Source organism: Mucor mucedo (assembly GCF_025094135.1).
Source record: "Mucor mucedo strain NRRL 3635 chromosome Unknown EV154scaffold_234, whole genome shotgun sequence".
NCBI lineage: Eukaryota > Fungi > Mucoromycota > Mucoromycetes > Mucorales > Mucoraceae > Mucor > Mucor mucedo.
Genome location: NW_026252518.1, coordinates 1 through 16,704, shown reverse-complemented (window position 1 = coordinate 16,704; position 16,704 = coordinate 1). Strand labels below are relative to the sequence as shown.

At 36.1% G+C, this 16,704-nt stretch overlaps 5 protein-coding genes across 5 annotated transcripts; 3 read left to right on the top strand and 2 right to left on the bottom strand.

Annotated features, from left to right (window-relative positions):
• Window positions 1–1,613: 1,613 nt before the first annotated feature.
• On the bottom strand, window positions 1,614–5,638 carry EV154DRAFT_531807 (uncharacterized protein). Its single transcript, XM_051603854.1, has 6 exons — window positions 5,223–5,638; window positions 5,089–5,124; window positions 2,900–5,031; window positions 2,728–2,825; window positions 2,030–2,701; window positions 1,614–1,856 (listed from the first exon to the last, which is right to left on the bottom strand). Exons 1-6 carry the CDS (start codon window positions 5,420–5,422, stop codon window positions 1,695–1,697), a joined length of 3,300 nt encoding a protein of 1,099 aa, XP_051450662.1. The 5' UTR covers window positions 5,423–5,638; the 3' UTR covers window positions 1,614–1,694.
• Window positions 5,639–7,531: 1,893 nt separating this feature from the next.
• Window positions 7,532–8,162, top strand: EV154DRAFT_488263 (uncharacterized protein; the record flags this gene model as incomplete). Its single annotated transcript, XM_051599080.1, has 3 exons — window positions 7,532–7,725; window positions 7,909–7,919; window positions 8,059–8,162. The coding sequence occupies 3 exons, from the start codon at window positions 7,532–7,534 to the stop codon at window positions 8,160–8,162; spliced, it is 309 nt and encodes a 102-aa protein (XP_051450661.1).
• A 4,251-nt stretch (window positions 8,163–12,413) lies between these two features.
• EV154DRAFT_395674 (uncharacterized protein) lies at window positions 12,414–13,412 on the top strand (the record flags this gene model as incomplete). Its single annotated transcript, XM_051595179.1, has 2 exons — window positions 12,414–12,675; window positions 12,859–13,412. Coding segments are annotated over 2 exons (816 nt in total), but the record flags the coding sequence as incomplete, so codon positions are not given.
• An 81-nt stretch (window positions 13,413–13,493) lies between these two features.
• EV154DRAFT_402776 (uncharacterized protein) lies at window positions 13,494–13,763 on the top strand (the record flags this gene model as incomplete). Its single annotated transcript, XM_051595310.1, has 1 exon — window positions 13,494–13,763. A coding segment is annotated over one exon (270 nt), but the record flags the coding sequence as incomplete, so codon positions are not given.
• A 2,285-nt stretch (window positions 13,764–16,048) lies between these two features.
• EV154DRAFT_488261 (uncharacterized protein) lies at window positions 16,049–16,702 on the bottom strand (the record flags this gene model as incomplete). The annotated part of the gene is made up of 4 exons (XM_051599079.1): window positions 16,049–16,205; window positions 16,268–16,367; window positions 16,412–16,531; window positions 16,564–16,702. 4 exons carry the CDS (start codon window positions 16,700–16,702, stop codon window positions 16,049–16,051), a joined length of 516 nt encoding a protein of 171 aa, XP_051450658.1.
• Window positions 16,703–16,704: the final 2 nt, after the last annotated feature.

The window sequence follows — 16,704 nt, the reverse complement described above, 5'->3', positions numbered from 1 at the left end:
AATCCGTTGATTTCAGCGTACTCCGGTCCATTATCCCTGAAAATCCGTTGACTTCAGGGTACCCCGGACCGTTATCCGTTGTTATGCGATAATTCCGAGAATTCTGGTCCGTTATCCCTACAGATCCGATACTTAAGGGTTCCCTGATTACATTAAACTAATGACCAAAATAGATTTTAAGAAATTAGAAACGGTACCGAAATGGTTCAAGCATTCTAAACTGATATAAGAACTATCTAAGCTAATTTCACTTATAAGGTAAGTCGCAAATCATATCCGAACATCCTTAAACGTGCATTGGATTTCAAAAACGTAAATACAGCGCCCTCCAAAGTATCGTAATCGTTTAAGGTTTTCGTATTTTGTGTAATGACATCACATACTGATTAATAGGGAGACTGTCGTATTTGGGTACGATTCACTTAAAGAATAATTAAGCAAATCGTTTAAATAAATAAAGTATGAAATTAAAACAACCTTTGATGTTGCATATCAGCATACGCTTGTATACTGCTATACAACTTCTCCTACTTCGAGTACATACTTCTATATAAAAGATTGCATGATTGGCCTAAATACGATATACAAATGACAGTTGGATACAGAATGCTATACCACTGAGTTACGATATCACCGATCGAGAAGAGAAACTTCTCAGATCAATCAAGAATTATAAGAAAGAGAAACTTAATATTAATAGTTCTCTCAATGGATTAGCTACCCAGAGAGAGAATAGAACAGCTATTAATATAAATGGTTCATTTACTTATATATTGATATAGTTATACTGCTGATAAAGAGTATAAAGAAATAGTGTATGAATTAATGGATACCTAGCTTCTACAACCAAATATACAAATATCGATAAGACATTTTATATTTGGGATCGTAATTTATTCATTACAAAGATAATGAATAAATGATCAACTATTATGTTCTATTGCCAATTACACTTGACAAACAAGTATGCATCTTTTACAGTAACCGTTGCATGATCTGATAAATAAGTGTCTCGTAATACTAAAGATTTATTAGCATACTCATGCTCCCGATCCACTGATATGGGACAACGTTATCTGGAAACAATTCTAACGAGTAGTATCCATTTAACCCAAGGCGGGAAACAAAGGATAGATCTATTCCAAAACCAGAAAGGTTGACTCATCATTAAAACTCAGGAGAGTTGTGCAATATAAAAAGGATCAATTATTTCATAGCAGCAGAGTTCTTTTAGTCTATTTTTACCCCTAATAAAAATATACTTTTATCTCATTACTTTTCTATGTAATATTTTGTCAAATACCACAGAGACTTTCCAAACGTTTTTATTTTTCTGTTTGTTGTTATTATTAAGTTATGGATCCGGTTGACAGCGCTTCATAGGAATATACACAACGAGTTGAAAAGTTTAATTATTTCTTAAATTCTGCACCAAAAAGTAAATTCCCGTGTCAGAATTTTTTTTAAAAAAAATAAAACTTTTCGATTGGGCGAAAAAACAAAATAAGTGATTGAAGGCCAGATGTTATGATATAAACAACTGTATGAAGGTTTTGTGCACCTTGAAAACTACTCTAGCGTCTTTTATGGGGGTCAGGATAGCGATTCGTGCAGCTAAGCATTTTTATTGGATAACAAAATGGACGAGACTTTGATTTTTTTGAAAAAATGACATGTAAAAAAAAACAAAATGATTAGTTTCTTTCATTTTCTAAAATTTTGAAATAACGATTAGTGTTATGAAGCCACCAGAAAGTACCGAACTTGGACTTGTTGATAAGAGAATACTTGACAGTGTCAATCTCAGTTTCCTGAGACATGTCAAGTGATTCCACCACAGTCAGTTTATACTTCAGCTAGTCCAAGATTTCTTCAGTTTTCTTGGTGAGGAGATTACTACCTTCGTCAGCTTGATAGACAGAAATGAGGCTACTGTCATCGTAAATCACGAAGGCTGGCCTCGAAACAAGTTCATACACCTCAACAATAGCCTGATCGCCGCGACGTTTTACCACCTTTGCAAGCAGACGACGCCCCCAAGAGAATCCAAGTCAACATCGAGAATAGCCATCATGTTCAAAGCAATCTTCTTTCCAGCAATATATTCAGTACTGCCAAATTCCCGATTAGCAGAATAGTACATGTTCTCACTGAACCTATCGAACCACGCTTTGACCAGACTACCACGAGTTTTCATACCCTTATCCCAAACAAGACCCATCGCAATACTTCTCAGCATTACCTCACGACCGTTAATAAGAGCCAAATCACGAGAAGGGTTTTGTTTGTTGGTCTTCATGACAATTGCCCTAATGCGTTTGTTGAATTGCTCGTTCTTTTCAGTTGCGAGAAGCACAGTAGAAGCAAATTGAAGACAATCCTCTACCAAATGGACTATCAAATGAGTCTTTAAACGATTACACAATGAACCACCAGTTTTGGCGTATGGAATCGTAGCACCATTACATTGTTCACCAGAAAGACCATAGATCTCTTCAAAAGTAGTTTGACTGCGCACTGAGGCAGTTGTCGTTGCTGTTGCTGGCTCTCCACGAGTACGTCGGTTACTGGGAACAACGGTACGATCAAGGTTATCCAGATCAATAACAGTATCATCAACGTATTGACGCAATAAATCGAGATAGGCAGAAAAGTTTTTATGTATTTCACAGTTATAACACGATGAGCAAAGCTCACCAAGCTTGTCCAAAGTACTAATAACGTTACCATTCGGTGGAATTGATCATTACAAAGGTTGAGGAAATCAATGTGGTCACGAGCAACTCTGAGAACAATTGGGAGCATCTGAATCGTAAGTTTGAAGTCTCTTAAAGAAAGCTTTTGTATCCTTTGAGATGCGTCGACAAATTGGTAAAAGCCTTAGACCCATACTATGCACACAAATAACTAATGCGATCAACCTGCTTCTTGTCGAAAAAGCAATCAGGAGCTTTGTTGAACGTGTATATGATTAAACCGAGACATAGACCATGCAGAATTTCTACCGGTGTATCCTTGCTAGAATCCCAAGAAGACAACGTCAAAAGCCTTTTGCCAGAAGTTTCCTTGAAGCCGAGGTCCTTCAAGTTTTCGACCATGATATAATCACCCTGTTTGTTACGAACACGTATCGAGAAATCCGTACTATTCGAGTCATCGTTTGGAACTGACATGTGTTCTTCGGCCGTGGTAATTCTATTAGGATCAAAAGCATCAGCATGTCGACACCAGAAGCATTTTCTACACGGATAAGTAGCTGTTGAAGCTTTCAAACAAGTAACACCGGCATGACAAGGATTGTCAGCCTTGATAAACAAAAGAGGAGCAACAACAAAGACTTCTTCCTTGAACATAGCATCAAACATTGGCAGACCAGTTTCCAGTTTCTTCAAATCGGGGACAAGGGAAGGCAACTGTTCCATAGCAGTATGACGATTTGATCCATATATAAAAAATTGATTCAAATAATGATTGGCAACACTAAGAGGAACAGCGGCGGGATTCATCGACCACGAATAAAAACAATTCCATTTTGATGTGGAATTACCACTGGTATCATCAGAGCAAAGGTTGTACGGAATTACTCTAACGACCTGGTAGTTTGACGAATTGGGATTTATGCTTTTTATACGTGATCTAATTGGCAGCGGACGCTTGTACTTATTACCAGTATCAATCATGTCCTGGTGAGCGCGAATCAATCGAGTATTAGCAACAACATCTCTAGAACAATGATAATCGTCACCGTTTATATGTTGTAAGCTGGTAAATGCATCGAAGGATTCATGTTCGGCACGAAAGACATTATTGATGTCAAAGTCGGTTATGGGATAGTTGAGAAGAATGTCGTATAAACAGCAAATTCCAAGATTATTATCGGGTTTAATTGGATACAAATCAACGTTCACAACTTTTGATATTTGGAATATCTTGGCCACTTTAAAATATTGGCGATCACGAAGAGGAATATTGCTCTCAGACAGCAAAGAGACTTTATCCGATACCCAGAGTTGAAGATTTGGACCAGTACTTATCATGGGATGCTCAAACAATCTATCACAATTCCACTTTTCACCTTCACTTAGCTTGATTCGTTGGTTAGGTGTTCGATCAGGAAGATGTGACAGGAAACCAGACATACAGGAATTACCTACGAGAAGTCGCAAGTGTTCAGATACATCATTGAGAAACAAGTCAGGCTTTGATGCGACAACAACAGGAACAGCGGGTGCAGAAGCAGTTGTATTTGTTGTTGCAGCAGGATCAGTGGCAGGAGCAGAGGTATTGGCAGGAGCAGAGGTATTGGCAGGAGCAGAGGTTGAGGCAGGAGCAGGAGCAGAAGCGTCAGCTGCTGTAGCAGTACCAGATGTGCTAGTTGATGTGGCAGGTTCAGTAGGTTCGACAAGAAGTCCGCCGTTATCATCTTTGGCACAATGGGGAGCATGAGGAAAACAAGGTATACAACTTTTCTTGGATTTGTGAAATCTGGAAACGCTGTGGGGAATGAAATAACCACGGAAATCATATATAACATCAGAAGGATCCAAAGCTAGTTGAGCTCTGTACTCTTTGATTGCAATTTCAGCCATATATTTACCAAAATCAAGAACTGATTTGATTTGGACTTCTGAATACTTAAAGCTACCAGACTTGAAGAAAAGAAGGGCATGCATTATGTATTCATTTTTGAAAGGATATGCTGGATTGTCGTTGACATCACCACTCAAATCAAGATATTCATCACTACCATCATCACCATCATCACCACCATTACCACCATCACCACTAGAGCCGTTGTTGACGTCGTCAACAGGAACGGGAGGTTCATTAGATTCGCTATCATTATCAGATTCCCCTCCGTTGTTAAAATCATTGTTGAAATGGTCAAAGGCATTACCACCATCGAATTCTTCTTCACCATCATCACGCCCATCATCATCACCGTCACCATCATAATCATCATATTGATTTTCATCAAATTCATTTGCATGTTCAGACAATGGTTTGGCAGTGCGTTCAGGTTGGATTGGTCTAATGTATATTGATGTAAGTAATTTGAATATATTTAACAGCCTTAAATAACTTTACCTTTCAATGGACTCCATATCAGAACTACGAGATTCGCTTAGCGGGATAGTAGGTTGTTCGTCAGAGGTATTCCCAAAAATAATAATGATAAGTACAAACTGAATATTTTTAAATTGATGAAGACGCTCACTTACTGTTGTTGGATGTCATTGGCAGGTAGTGATCCTTGATTGGACTGAATCGCCTCCAGAAGTTCTAAGTGGTGTCCTGATCTTTGATGCACTTTAAAAGAGTGTCGATTAATTGTACTGTATTTACATAACACACACGTTTGCTCCTGAGGCGGTAAAGCAGGTTTTGCACGGAACTTATTTGTTCCAGGTGTTTTTTTCATAGTGTTTTAAAATCAAAGTAAGTTGTTTATAATAAAATAAAGAATTTTGATAAAGTGCACTCTGGGGATTGTGTTTGGTTTATATATCGTTCAGATCAAAAAATGTGTTTAATGCTTAGCTTATGCGGACATAAGCTATCAATTTGATTGGTGCAATAATTTACAAACGTCATTGCGGAACGATATTTTGTCACGCAACCCAACTTTCTTAGGTCGCTTTTCTTTCTCTTACGTATTTTTTTTTAACCGTGGCGTGTCTTCACAAACGCGTGATTATTGCTTGTAATATTATGATGCTTATGAACAATGGTATGTCATAGAACATATGTCTTAACAATACTATCATAAGGCATTCTACTAATTCTTCTCTCACATTCAATTTAATCAAAGTCAAACGCGAAAAAGGTAGCTATGTCATGACTTGTGCAAAAATGTAATCTTCTATCCCCTTTTACTTTCAAGATGTGTATCTATAAAGGTATACTTTATTCTGTACTGTGCTTCCCTGTAATAATATATCATTAACAATTGCCTTTTTATTTTTTAGAGGCTCTTTTCTCTTTGAAATACCGTAAGTAATATCTTGGTGATTATTTTACATCCTAAACTAATACATAACGCGTTTCATTTGTCAATAGATATATCGCGTAAAGCTTCATACAAGGTACTATAATTTTAACATTAATCATTATCCATTTTACTAAACACATTATTCACTTTATAAATTAGCTCGTGATACAGCTTAAGCACGGATAAAATGTAAGTACAACATCTACCACAGACACTTGAATATCACATTAATACCTTTTTCCGTAGCTTCAGCTCAAACAGAATCAGTTTTGCGTGGGTTTTCTAGCTTGAATTCACTGTCTGCTATACGTGTCATACGTGGCCTGTCTGCGCTACGTGGTCTTCCCTGTCTGTCAAGGCTGAATAGCCTGCCTGGTCGGCCTGCGTAGCCCCGAGGGGCAAACAGGCACTTTTTTCCAGTTTCTGATTTTGTGGGGCAATTTTTTCTATAAATAAATTTCGCTTTTTAAGGCAATTTTAAAAAAAAAACTATTTTCGTATTTTGTATTTGTATTTTATTGTTTTGCTTGTACAGCAAGGAAACGTAAACAAAACCACAAAACCAAAAAGGAAACAATTTTCATATCTATTTTTACTTTTTTTTTGGGAAAAAAATGGTCTTGAAATTTTAAAGTTCAAACGTGGTTGTATATCATTGCGATGTCTGAAGGCAGCACCGAGAGCAGACCACTTAAACTTTAATGGACTCAAAGGTCTACTTCCATTGATGCTGTTTTTGGTCTTGAAAGATTACAACATGCACTGTACAAGTCATTTCGTTTAGCTAGCGTACGAGGGGACTGCAAGCGCTTATTGTAATCAACATACAATTCAATCAGATTAAAGGTGCTAACCGAATTCCAGTTTGTGCAATTGTATCTTGTATCTGAAACTTAATAGTGGCGTCAGCATCCGTGGCATCAGTAGTAGCAGTAGCAGGTGCAGCAGGAAAGATGACAGAAACCTCCTGTTCTTCTGAAGCAGTAGTAGCATGCGACGGTTGCTACTATAGGCTACACAATTCGGTGTGACTTCAATAAATTGGTGATTAATAGGCTTGTTGTTGTTGTGATTGTTCATTTTAAAAAAATGAAGGTAAGGAAACAGTAATAAAATTTTATTTCGTATTTTGGCATTTTAGTAGTCCATTTTAGGACCGTTTATTTCTGGAGGCTTCATATTCGATGCGCACAGACTTTTCATTTTTAAGCAGCAGATTAATAATAAAAAATATGGCAACATTATTTTTAACAGAATTCAATTTAGGAAAAAAATATTCATAAAAAAACATTTTTTAAAAAAAAAAAAAAAAAAAAAAAAAAAAAACGGAGCTTGTCCATATTAGTACATCTCCTATTTAAGATCTCAATATATTTTGTTTCATGTCAGCAGCCTAAATCATATAAATCTAAGAATTTTGGTCCGTTATCCGTCAAGATCCAATAGGTTTGCGTACTCTGGTCCGTTATCCCCCAAAATCCGTTGATTTCAGGGTACTCCGGTCCGTTATCCCTGAAAATCCGTTGACTTCAGGGTACTATGGTCCGCTATCCGTTGTTATGCGATAATTCCGAGAATTCCGGTCCGTTATCCCTACAGATCCGATACTTAAGGTTCCCTGATTACATTAAACTAATGACCAAAATAGATTATAAGAAATTAGAAACGGTTCAGAAATGGTTCAAGTATTATAAACTTCTATGGAAATTATCTGAGCTAATTTCACATATAAGGTAAGTCGCAAATCATATCAGAACATCCTTAAACGTGCGTTGAATTTTAAAAACGTATATACAGCGCCCTCTAAAGTATAGTAACCGTTTAAGGTTTTCGTATTTTGTAAAATGACATCACATACTGTTTCATAGGGAGACTTTCCAAACATTTTTATTTTTCTGTTTTTTGTTATTATTAAGTTATGGATCCGGTTAACAGCGCTTCATAGGAAATATATAAGCTATTCTCACTCTTATAAGGTGTTAAACCCTTTTTTTCCATAACCTTTACTGAAACATTTTTATTCAAAACATGTAACCCATTTTTGAGCCTACCATATTTTTGTTTAGTCCAACGCTGCTCTAATGGTATCATTCCTTTGGAGACTGGTTCTAGTATTGGTGTATTTAACAGAGCTATACACAAAATTAATCATGATAACGTCGTTCAATAAGTGGGCCTGTGACGAGTGGATCGGGGCAAGAGCAGAACCGAATAATTATTATGGTGAGGACAAAAGATTCAGACATTATATATCTATTTGTATTAATAAATATAAAATGGATGAGAGTAGAAAACGTTTAATTCAAAGAAAAAAAATAGATAAGATCTTGAATACAGAAATATCAACAAATAAACATGACTACAGTACCAGAGGAGTGTGTGGTGACATAACAAGGATATAGCCATATTAGAGCTAACAAAGCTTTATCCATGCTGATACCATTTGTGATATAAGCTTAACAATAAATGTCATAGTAAGAACTATAAAGATATTACATCACAAGTCTAATTTAGTGCGTCTGAGAAATACTCAAAATTTAGTTTAAAGCAAAGAGATTTAAGAAGACTTAACATTTATTAGAAGTAATTTATGACGATAGTTTTTGACTGCTATTTATGATGGATTATTTATTGAAATAAAAGAACCTACTAAAAGAAATACAATTATGTGAGCAAAAGTTAAACGTAAATAGGAGGGAGAAAATCTTACCACCAAGTTGGTATGGACGAATTGAATGGAAAGACAACAAAAGAAACTACAACTACAACAAAATGACACACAACTACCCTTCACAGCATACAATTAACGACTGCTAGATGTCAATGCTTCAGTTAACACTTACCAGTGTGTCAAAAGTTAAAAGGAGAAAAGATAAAGTAAAGAAGAGGAAAAAAAAAGAGAAGGGAAGAGGATGATGCTTCCGCATACAACGTTTTATATTTGAAGGCAGGAACATGGAATAAAAAAAAGGTGGAGTTACAAAAGAGACAAAATCACGTTACTTCAAATCAGAAGAAGACTAAATTAGTGACTATGTAATAATCGTATACATTTTTTGTTAATCAATGATAACTTCAAGATGGCACTAGAGATATGAACACAGCAGACAGTCTTTTATATAGATACTCGTAGATTTCATTTATTAATAAAAGACATTTTATGAACAGTCTGACACTACTCCTATAGTCATTTTATAATTTTACTTTACCTTAAAACACAACAATATATACAATGCTACAAGTCCAAAAACGGCCATACTGAAGCCGCAATTTTGCATAGCATAACGTAAATGGCGACATATTACAACATTGAACTGAGAGTTTGTTTTTTAAAATGAAATTCCTACGATAGATTGATCGTTTTGCGTTGAAATATTTGCTACATTGATAGACAGCAAATACAAAGTAATCGGCCTTCTACTTCATTAAATGTTTAGTTGCTAAGAATTACGATACATAATTGAAACTGTGTATAACAAGTATTTATTCGAAATATTCGAAAGGGTAATCAGGAACTGACAAAGTAGTGGTAAAACGATAAACAACAACAAGCCGTCAATCGTAAATTTCTGGACAGGGAAAGAATTGAAATACATTTTGAATAGATCCAGCAAAGCGAAGATGAATGGATGCGGTATACAGGATAATTCCTCACTAAAAACCAAGAAAATAACTGTATCAGCAAATACTATTTTTGACATATTTTTAAACAACCTACATTGTACGGATACCTAAAATACCGTTGCCTACGCCGCTATGCAAATTATTAGAACAAAATAACTTGATTTCGTCTCAAGCAGAAAGCAATTAAAAAAAAGCATATACAAGAAAAAGACTAAAAAATATTTCGTAAAAGTCGAAAACAATTTATAAAAATATGGAAATAGTTTTAATCGATTACGAATTGTCTTTTCTGAGAATTTCAGTAGTTAAAAAAAAAGTATATCCCATAAAGCAGATCTGATGCATGAACTTAAAAAATAATGGTGTCAACAGACAAAACGTCCGACAGCCACAGTACTAGACCATGTTTTAACAGTTTTAGAATCATATCAATTAGCCATCTACGAAATAATATGGACCGACATCTAAAATGGACCAGATAACCATAGGATTTTGCAAAAAAATGCCCAAGTTGAAGAATAAGTACTATTTATAGCATAAGTTTGAAGAAGTAGTATTTGAAAAAGTTTTAGCGCTAACTAGATCGTTTCGAAATATGATATCAACACCTTAGAATTATTGCTGAGGTAATAGTCTTAAAATCGCTAGACGGCAATTTCAAAGAACGTAAAAATACTTTTTTGGATCAATGCAATTGATGCAAAAATACCCGGAGTGGTCGTGGTACTTACTTAGGCAATTTTGAGCAAGATATAAAAAGAGTGAACAAATAATGAAAACCAGCGATGACATTATTAAAAACACCCACATTTGGCAAGCCATGGAAATTACGACTGTGCTAAACGCACATAAAATGAAACCATCGGTAATCCAAATTTATATATATTATCCAAATTTGGAATTCTGACACATTAAATACAATGGAAGAGCCGATAGAAAATATTATTAGAAATCATTGAAGTAATTTGTCGGCGACAACGTACCCTTTAATTCATGTAGAATTCAACAGTCAAGATAAATTTACGGACTAGCAATTCTAATAACAGTCAGCTTTTAAAATAGTATAAATAGACCACATTATTTCATAGTTAAAACTTCAGTCAAATAAAGTAACAAGGACTTATAATCGTACCTATAGTACCATTGTTTTTTTTACGTACTTTATATTTCTTTCATCAAATCAGAAGTAATTGATTTGTAATAGTGCTCTTCATCAAATTAGCAACCTTATCTAAATAACTGGTAGACACCATCAATCTTCGCTTCAACTTGTTATGAGCACCGTCAACTCTGGATGTGTTGATAGTGCCAAGGTGAAGGTGCTTATTGATCCAAGGGTTGGCAAAATGTTGTTTGAACGGCACCGATGTTGACTCACGATACGCAAATGGTAGGAGGTATCTTGCGTTCAACCCGCTAATATCTCTCAGGAAACTCCACTTTCGCTCTCATTCTTCATTGAAACTGTTTATACATCAATTCCATCTGACCATAGACTCGTTTTAATCATCATCTGTTAAAAAATATTTTTTGCATTTGGCCAACACCTTCTTGTTGATATACCAACGGCAGATAATAATTGTGCTGGATTCAAAAACTGTCTCTGAAGCACCTTTTAATGCCAAATCACGGTCAATGGCAATAGTCATATTCTTGATTACCTTTATGTGATTCTCTCCAATCTAGCATGCAGTGGAATGACCAGCGAGAGAATTAGCAGACTCATGATTATGTTCACTATAATTTAAGTGCAGGGTGAAGTTTGCAGTATAAACACCTTGATCTTTTCTCCCACTGGAACCGACCACCCACTTGAAAGGGCAATTGGTGTGTCCTGTCTTCGAAAGTAGTTTACCGGTGGACTTACTGCTGTTTTTTTTATTACGATCGCAATTGAAATCTAAAGACTAAAGGCAACGATCGGTGTAGGAACGAGAACGGCCCAAAGAAACAAGGTAGCCGTTATCCTTCCAGTGATCGATCACAAACCTTTCGAGAGTTTCGCAAGAGCTAAACTCAAGTTGAGAAGGGGCAGAAGTAGACAAAACGACGAAGGTTTCGCTCTCGAGTTCTTCATCGAGATCATTGTCGTGATCATCGTTAAGATCATCTACTTCGTAGACGCTTTCAAAATTTCTTCTGGTTCGAAAGGGAAGGGGCTCCTGCAAATCCTCGTCAGAAAGGTAAGAGGTGTTTTCGTTTGACAAAGACATTGAAACAATCAAAGTTAAGACAAACGTAACGGGAGTGGGATGAAAGTAAAAAGGCACAATTTATTAATGCTTTGACAGAGCAGTCCCGCCGAAATGTCAAAATATAAGTGAAATCAAATACGCAGTTCCATTGGTCAAAAAAGAGCAAAACAAATCGAGGGGGTGAAAATAAGAAAAGAAGGGGTGAAAATAACAATTCCCTTATTAGGTCAGATATTCTATGTGTGGTGATCTGCTATATTGTTGCTACATTAAATAAATCCATATCTATGACTTCAATACATTAAGAATAATTAAGGAATCAATTACCCAATATAGATAGTTAGTACTATCATATCACAAGGTTACAAGAACACAGTGACTAAGGCTTACTAAAGTTATGGAAGGACATATAGAAATGTGAATTTAGAAGTTAAGTTATTTTTGTACCTTTCTAAGCATTTTCTTCATATAAAGAAAAAAACGTCCCCACATTAAAAAAATCTTACTATGAATAAATTTCCTTTTATATTACTTGTACTAGTCGGAGATGAATGCTAAAAATGTCACAGATCACGTTTGGCACAATACAATGTAAATGCACTCTAGAAGAACAAGAAAAACAAGCAAAAATACTTAACAGCTACAATAAATGGTGCAAAATCAAGGAAGCAGCAAATTACTGGAAACAAAGAGATCAGGCGAACAACGGTGAAGCAAATGATGATGATGTCGTTTCAACTCCAAAACCCAGTCCAACAAGCTCCGATACATTGGAAACAACGGAGACTGTGGAATCAGCACCCTTGGACGAAGCCAAAAAAATGATTTCCAAGGGTCTTCAAATTAACGATGGCCACAGAGACCGTAACTATCAAGATATTTCGATTTCATAGACCCGATTTAAGCGTACTATATTGGAGTCGTTGTCAACATCACTTCTAACATTTGAAAGTCACTTACAGCATCTTCTTGCTCTCTCCAACGTCCTTCTTATTGAAAAAAAGAGTCCCCATACAGATTTGGAGCGTCACTTCACTTCCACAACAGATTGTAACAGGAAAAGCATATACAATTCTCTTAAATTCAAGGGTACGGACCATAAATTCCTCGCTAATATTATGATGGTGCTCATATCAATTGTTAACGGCCAGAATTGTGGAACATCGAGGATAGATACGGTGACTAAAGTTCTGACATTAACAAGTAACATCACTGATCCCATGGTCACACAATTGCTCTCATATGTTAACTCGATGGTTGAAACACTCCCATTTGATAACCAAACAGAAAAAATCAAAGAGTTTGAGTTATGCACCAGATATCTCCAGCCACTTTTTCCACCACTTTTTGACAGTGGTGATGATAATATTATCTTCAAACGAACTAATACTAATGGATTGGACGATAACTTAATAAAAAGTCGACCAGATGGATGCATAAAAATGTTTCAAAAATCAATCGTGTTTATTGAGGTAAAACCAATGGACAAGGCAAAGAATCACAGAGAAATCAATGTTGATTTGCATCGTTTACGTATATTTTCAAAAGAGGCAACAACCCAATACAAGTTGAAGCACACATTTGTAGTAATGGCGATTGGTCAGTTCGCTATAAATGAATTCGGAAGAACATACATACAGTCACTTGACATACTTAACCCTGACCATATTTTTTTAGCCAAAAACGTAAAATTTTACTTAAGTGAGCCAGTTAGTAATGTGCTTGCTATGGTTGAATTGGATACTATTCGCCTTCCATTATCACTAGATGAACTGCCTCAAATTGTTGCTTATCTTGATCACTTATACAATGTTATGGAAGCAATTTTTAATTGTTGTTACAATGAATCAAATGTAAGTGATAACTGCGACTTTGATGTTTCATTAGAGCCTCGAGTCATAAAAGCGATTACCGAGCGATCAGTAGACAGAACTTGCGTGACTTGTTTTTACTCCTAATATCCTTAATTCGTACCTTATACTGGATTTCCCACCTCATTTTCCAATAAATGATTAAATTTTTTCCAAAGTCAGACGCTAATTTTTCCAAATGTGGTTGATAATTTTTCCAAAAGGCTACAGCTAAGTTTTCCAAAAAATGTCTTTATTTTTTCCAAAATTAAATTTTTGTGAATGTTATTATAACATCTTTTCCTTAGCAACACAACGAGGAAAAAAAGATACCGAATGTTTAATCCATCCGCGGCAATCGTTCAATGTTACGTTGGTAACAGACTCCATTATTATCGGTGTTAAAAGATCACTTGAGTCCAAAGGGTTCCTTTTAATACCTGCCTTTACTTTGGACCAAAACTCTTCTATAAGATTTAAAAACGGAGAGTAAGGAGGTAAATAAACGTATTTATATCCTCTATTCTCAATAAGCTCTCGAATTGCAGCTGGCTTATGTATAGGTGCATTATCCATTACAAGATAGTAGCCATGGAGCCCATTTCGGTCCAAGCAATCCATCATGCTGCTTAAATACGTAAGGAAGTGCTCTGACCGCGTGCCCACTCGGCCATTAATCTTCACGTCTCTACCGTCAACCTTTCTTTTCTTAGTGGCAACAGATGATGTAGGTTTTCTAAGTGAAATGTCTATAACACCATCAACTGAAATAGCACTCAAAATTGTAATTGATGTACTTCGTGCAGATGGAACGATGGCTTTGGCAGGTGTTCCTCTTTTAGACCATCCTCTGTTGCGAGTGATGTTAACATTGAACCCGGCCTCATCTATAAAAACGCAATTTTTCTGAAAATCCATTTCCTCATCGGCTAGCCATGTTTCTACAGCGAGTTTTCTTTGCTCAATAACATCTTTATGGTTTCTCCTGGCAGGTATTTTTTCTAATCTCTTCATTGATAAAGCACAATAAACCCGCAAAAATCTGTGGAGAGCAGATCGACTTATGGACAGATTTTCAGTTTCGAAGGTTCTACACAAGGATTCACTAATTTGATCTAGGACAGCTGTGGGTTTATCGTCGATATAACTGATAATCCGTTCGGCATGATGCTGTTTTAATTTGAATAAAGACCCTTTTGCTCCTCTCTTTTTTCGGCGAATAAGTCCATGCTCAGGGTCATTGTTATAAGTTTTCTTATATTTGTAGCCTGACCATAATGCAATACCTGTGCTTTCACACGCAGATTTTACACTCTCCCCAGAAGCAATCAAATCAATAAAATGATGAATCTGTTCGTCGGTATACTTTTGGTAAGGTTTTTTCCCCTTCGAATTCAGCTTTAGTTCTGGTTGATTCAGGTGAGTCTCACAAAAATTATTCACTCGGGCTTCAGTCTCGATTGATGTTTCTGTGACAAGTTCTTCGTCGTCTTCCTCGTCTGTTACGATGTCATCAGCGACCAAGCCTAACTTCTCAGCAAGCTCATCGTCACACTCCATGGCCATGACCATGTCATCTTTCTTTAAAGTGCTATTCAATTGGTACAGATTAATATAAGCCACTTCACTTGTAAGATCCAGCTCCTCTTCCAGGGACATGTCGCTCATAAGATTGTCGATGCTCATTCTAGCGTAAACGTTTTTTGGAAAGTATAAAATCACTTTTGGGAAAAATTAGCTGTAGCCTTTTGGAAAAATTATCAACCACATTTGGAAAAATTAGCGTCTGACTTTGGAAAAAATTTAATCATTTATTGGAAAATGAGGTGGGAAATCCAGTATACCGCCTTATAATTTTACTTACCTACAAACACAACAAACCCTCTTTGCAACAAGAAAAACACCCCAAAATGACATCAATGACAGCTATTGGTACACGTCGTTACGTGGAGTATCATCACTCGCCCAAAGCTTGGATGACCTCTGAGATCTTCTCGGTTTACATCAAAAAAATTGGATATTGCTTTTGGTCGAGAGGGTAGATAAGTGGCTATTCTTTCGAACAATGCCGCAGTGCATAAGTTGAAGTTCACGCCGGTGAACATGAAGTTAGTGTTTCTTCCTGAAAACACAACGAGTATACTATTGTTAGAAAATATTAGATCAAAATGTAAAAAAAAAATTCGTTCACAAATAAAAAAAAATTCGTTCACAAAGTAAAAAAATTAAGTTTATCTTCCGAAAAAAAATTAGCTTACCACTTAAGTGTATCTATAGTTGACCTGTGATAACAGGCGTGGAAAATTCTAGTTGCGACGTCGACGTACATTTTTAACGTTTGCTTCTTTATTTTTGGTTCTTGCTCTTCTCCGTTGGTTCTAGGAAACCTATACACGTCGAAATCTTGGGGGAATGCCATTTTCAGTTGGAAGTGATCGAAAAATATCAACTATGTTCAAGCAAGGCTCCTTATCAAGATTCCACAGACGAGGAACAATTATATTTGTGTTATCAGTCATAGCTCTACAATTTTGATTTGTACATCTGTCACAAGAACAAAAGAAAATTATTATATAAACAATTATAAACACGTAAAATCAGCATACCTTAAGAGGCCATGGCTGATTCCACGAGGATTTGTTCTTCGTCTATGAGGGCGCATGTTATCGGCCATCCGAAACGTTTCAAGACTTTTACGTTCACAAGCTGGTCAGTACTGACTTGCTCTAAATTCATCAATCAAGTACAACCTTTTTCCAGCTTTTTGAAGCAACCGACGGAATCCAAGGCCTCGGACCGCTCATAAAATCTTGTAATAGAAGATGACCAGTTACACATAACATAAACTGCTTCGAGACCAAAATGTTTATCTAGTTTTGAAATAAGATCCTGGTTTCCTTACTGTGTTCTAACATAGGCAGATAGCCGCAATGCTCTATGCAAGGGATGAGCAGTACGATGGTTGGTTCGGAAGTTGACTTAGTGCCTTTGGATGATGCCTGTCGTACTGGACCTGTTTTCAAGATACTGTTCAAATTCATCT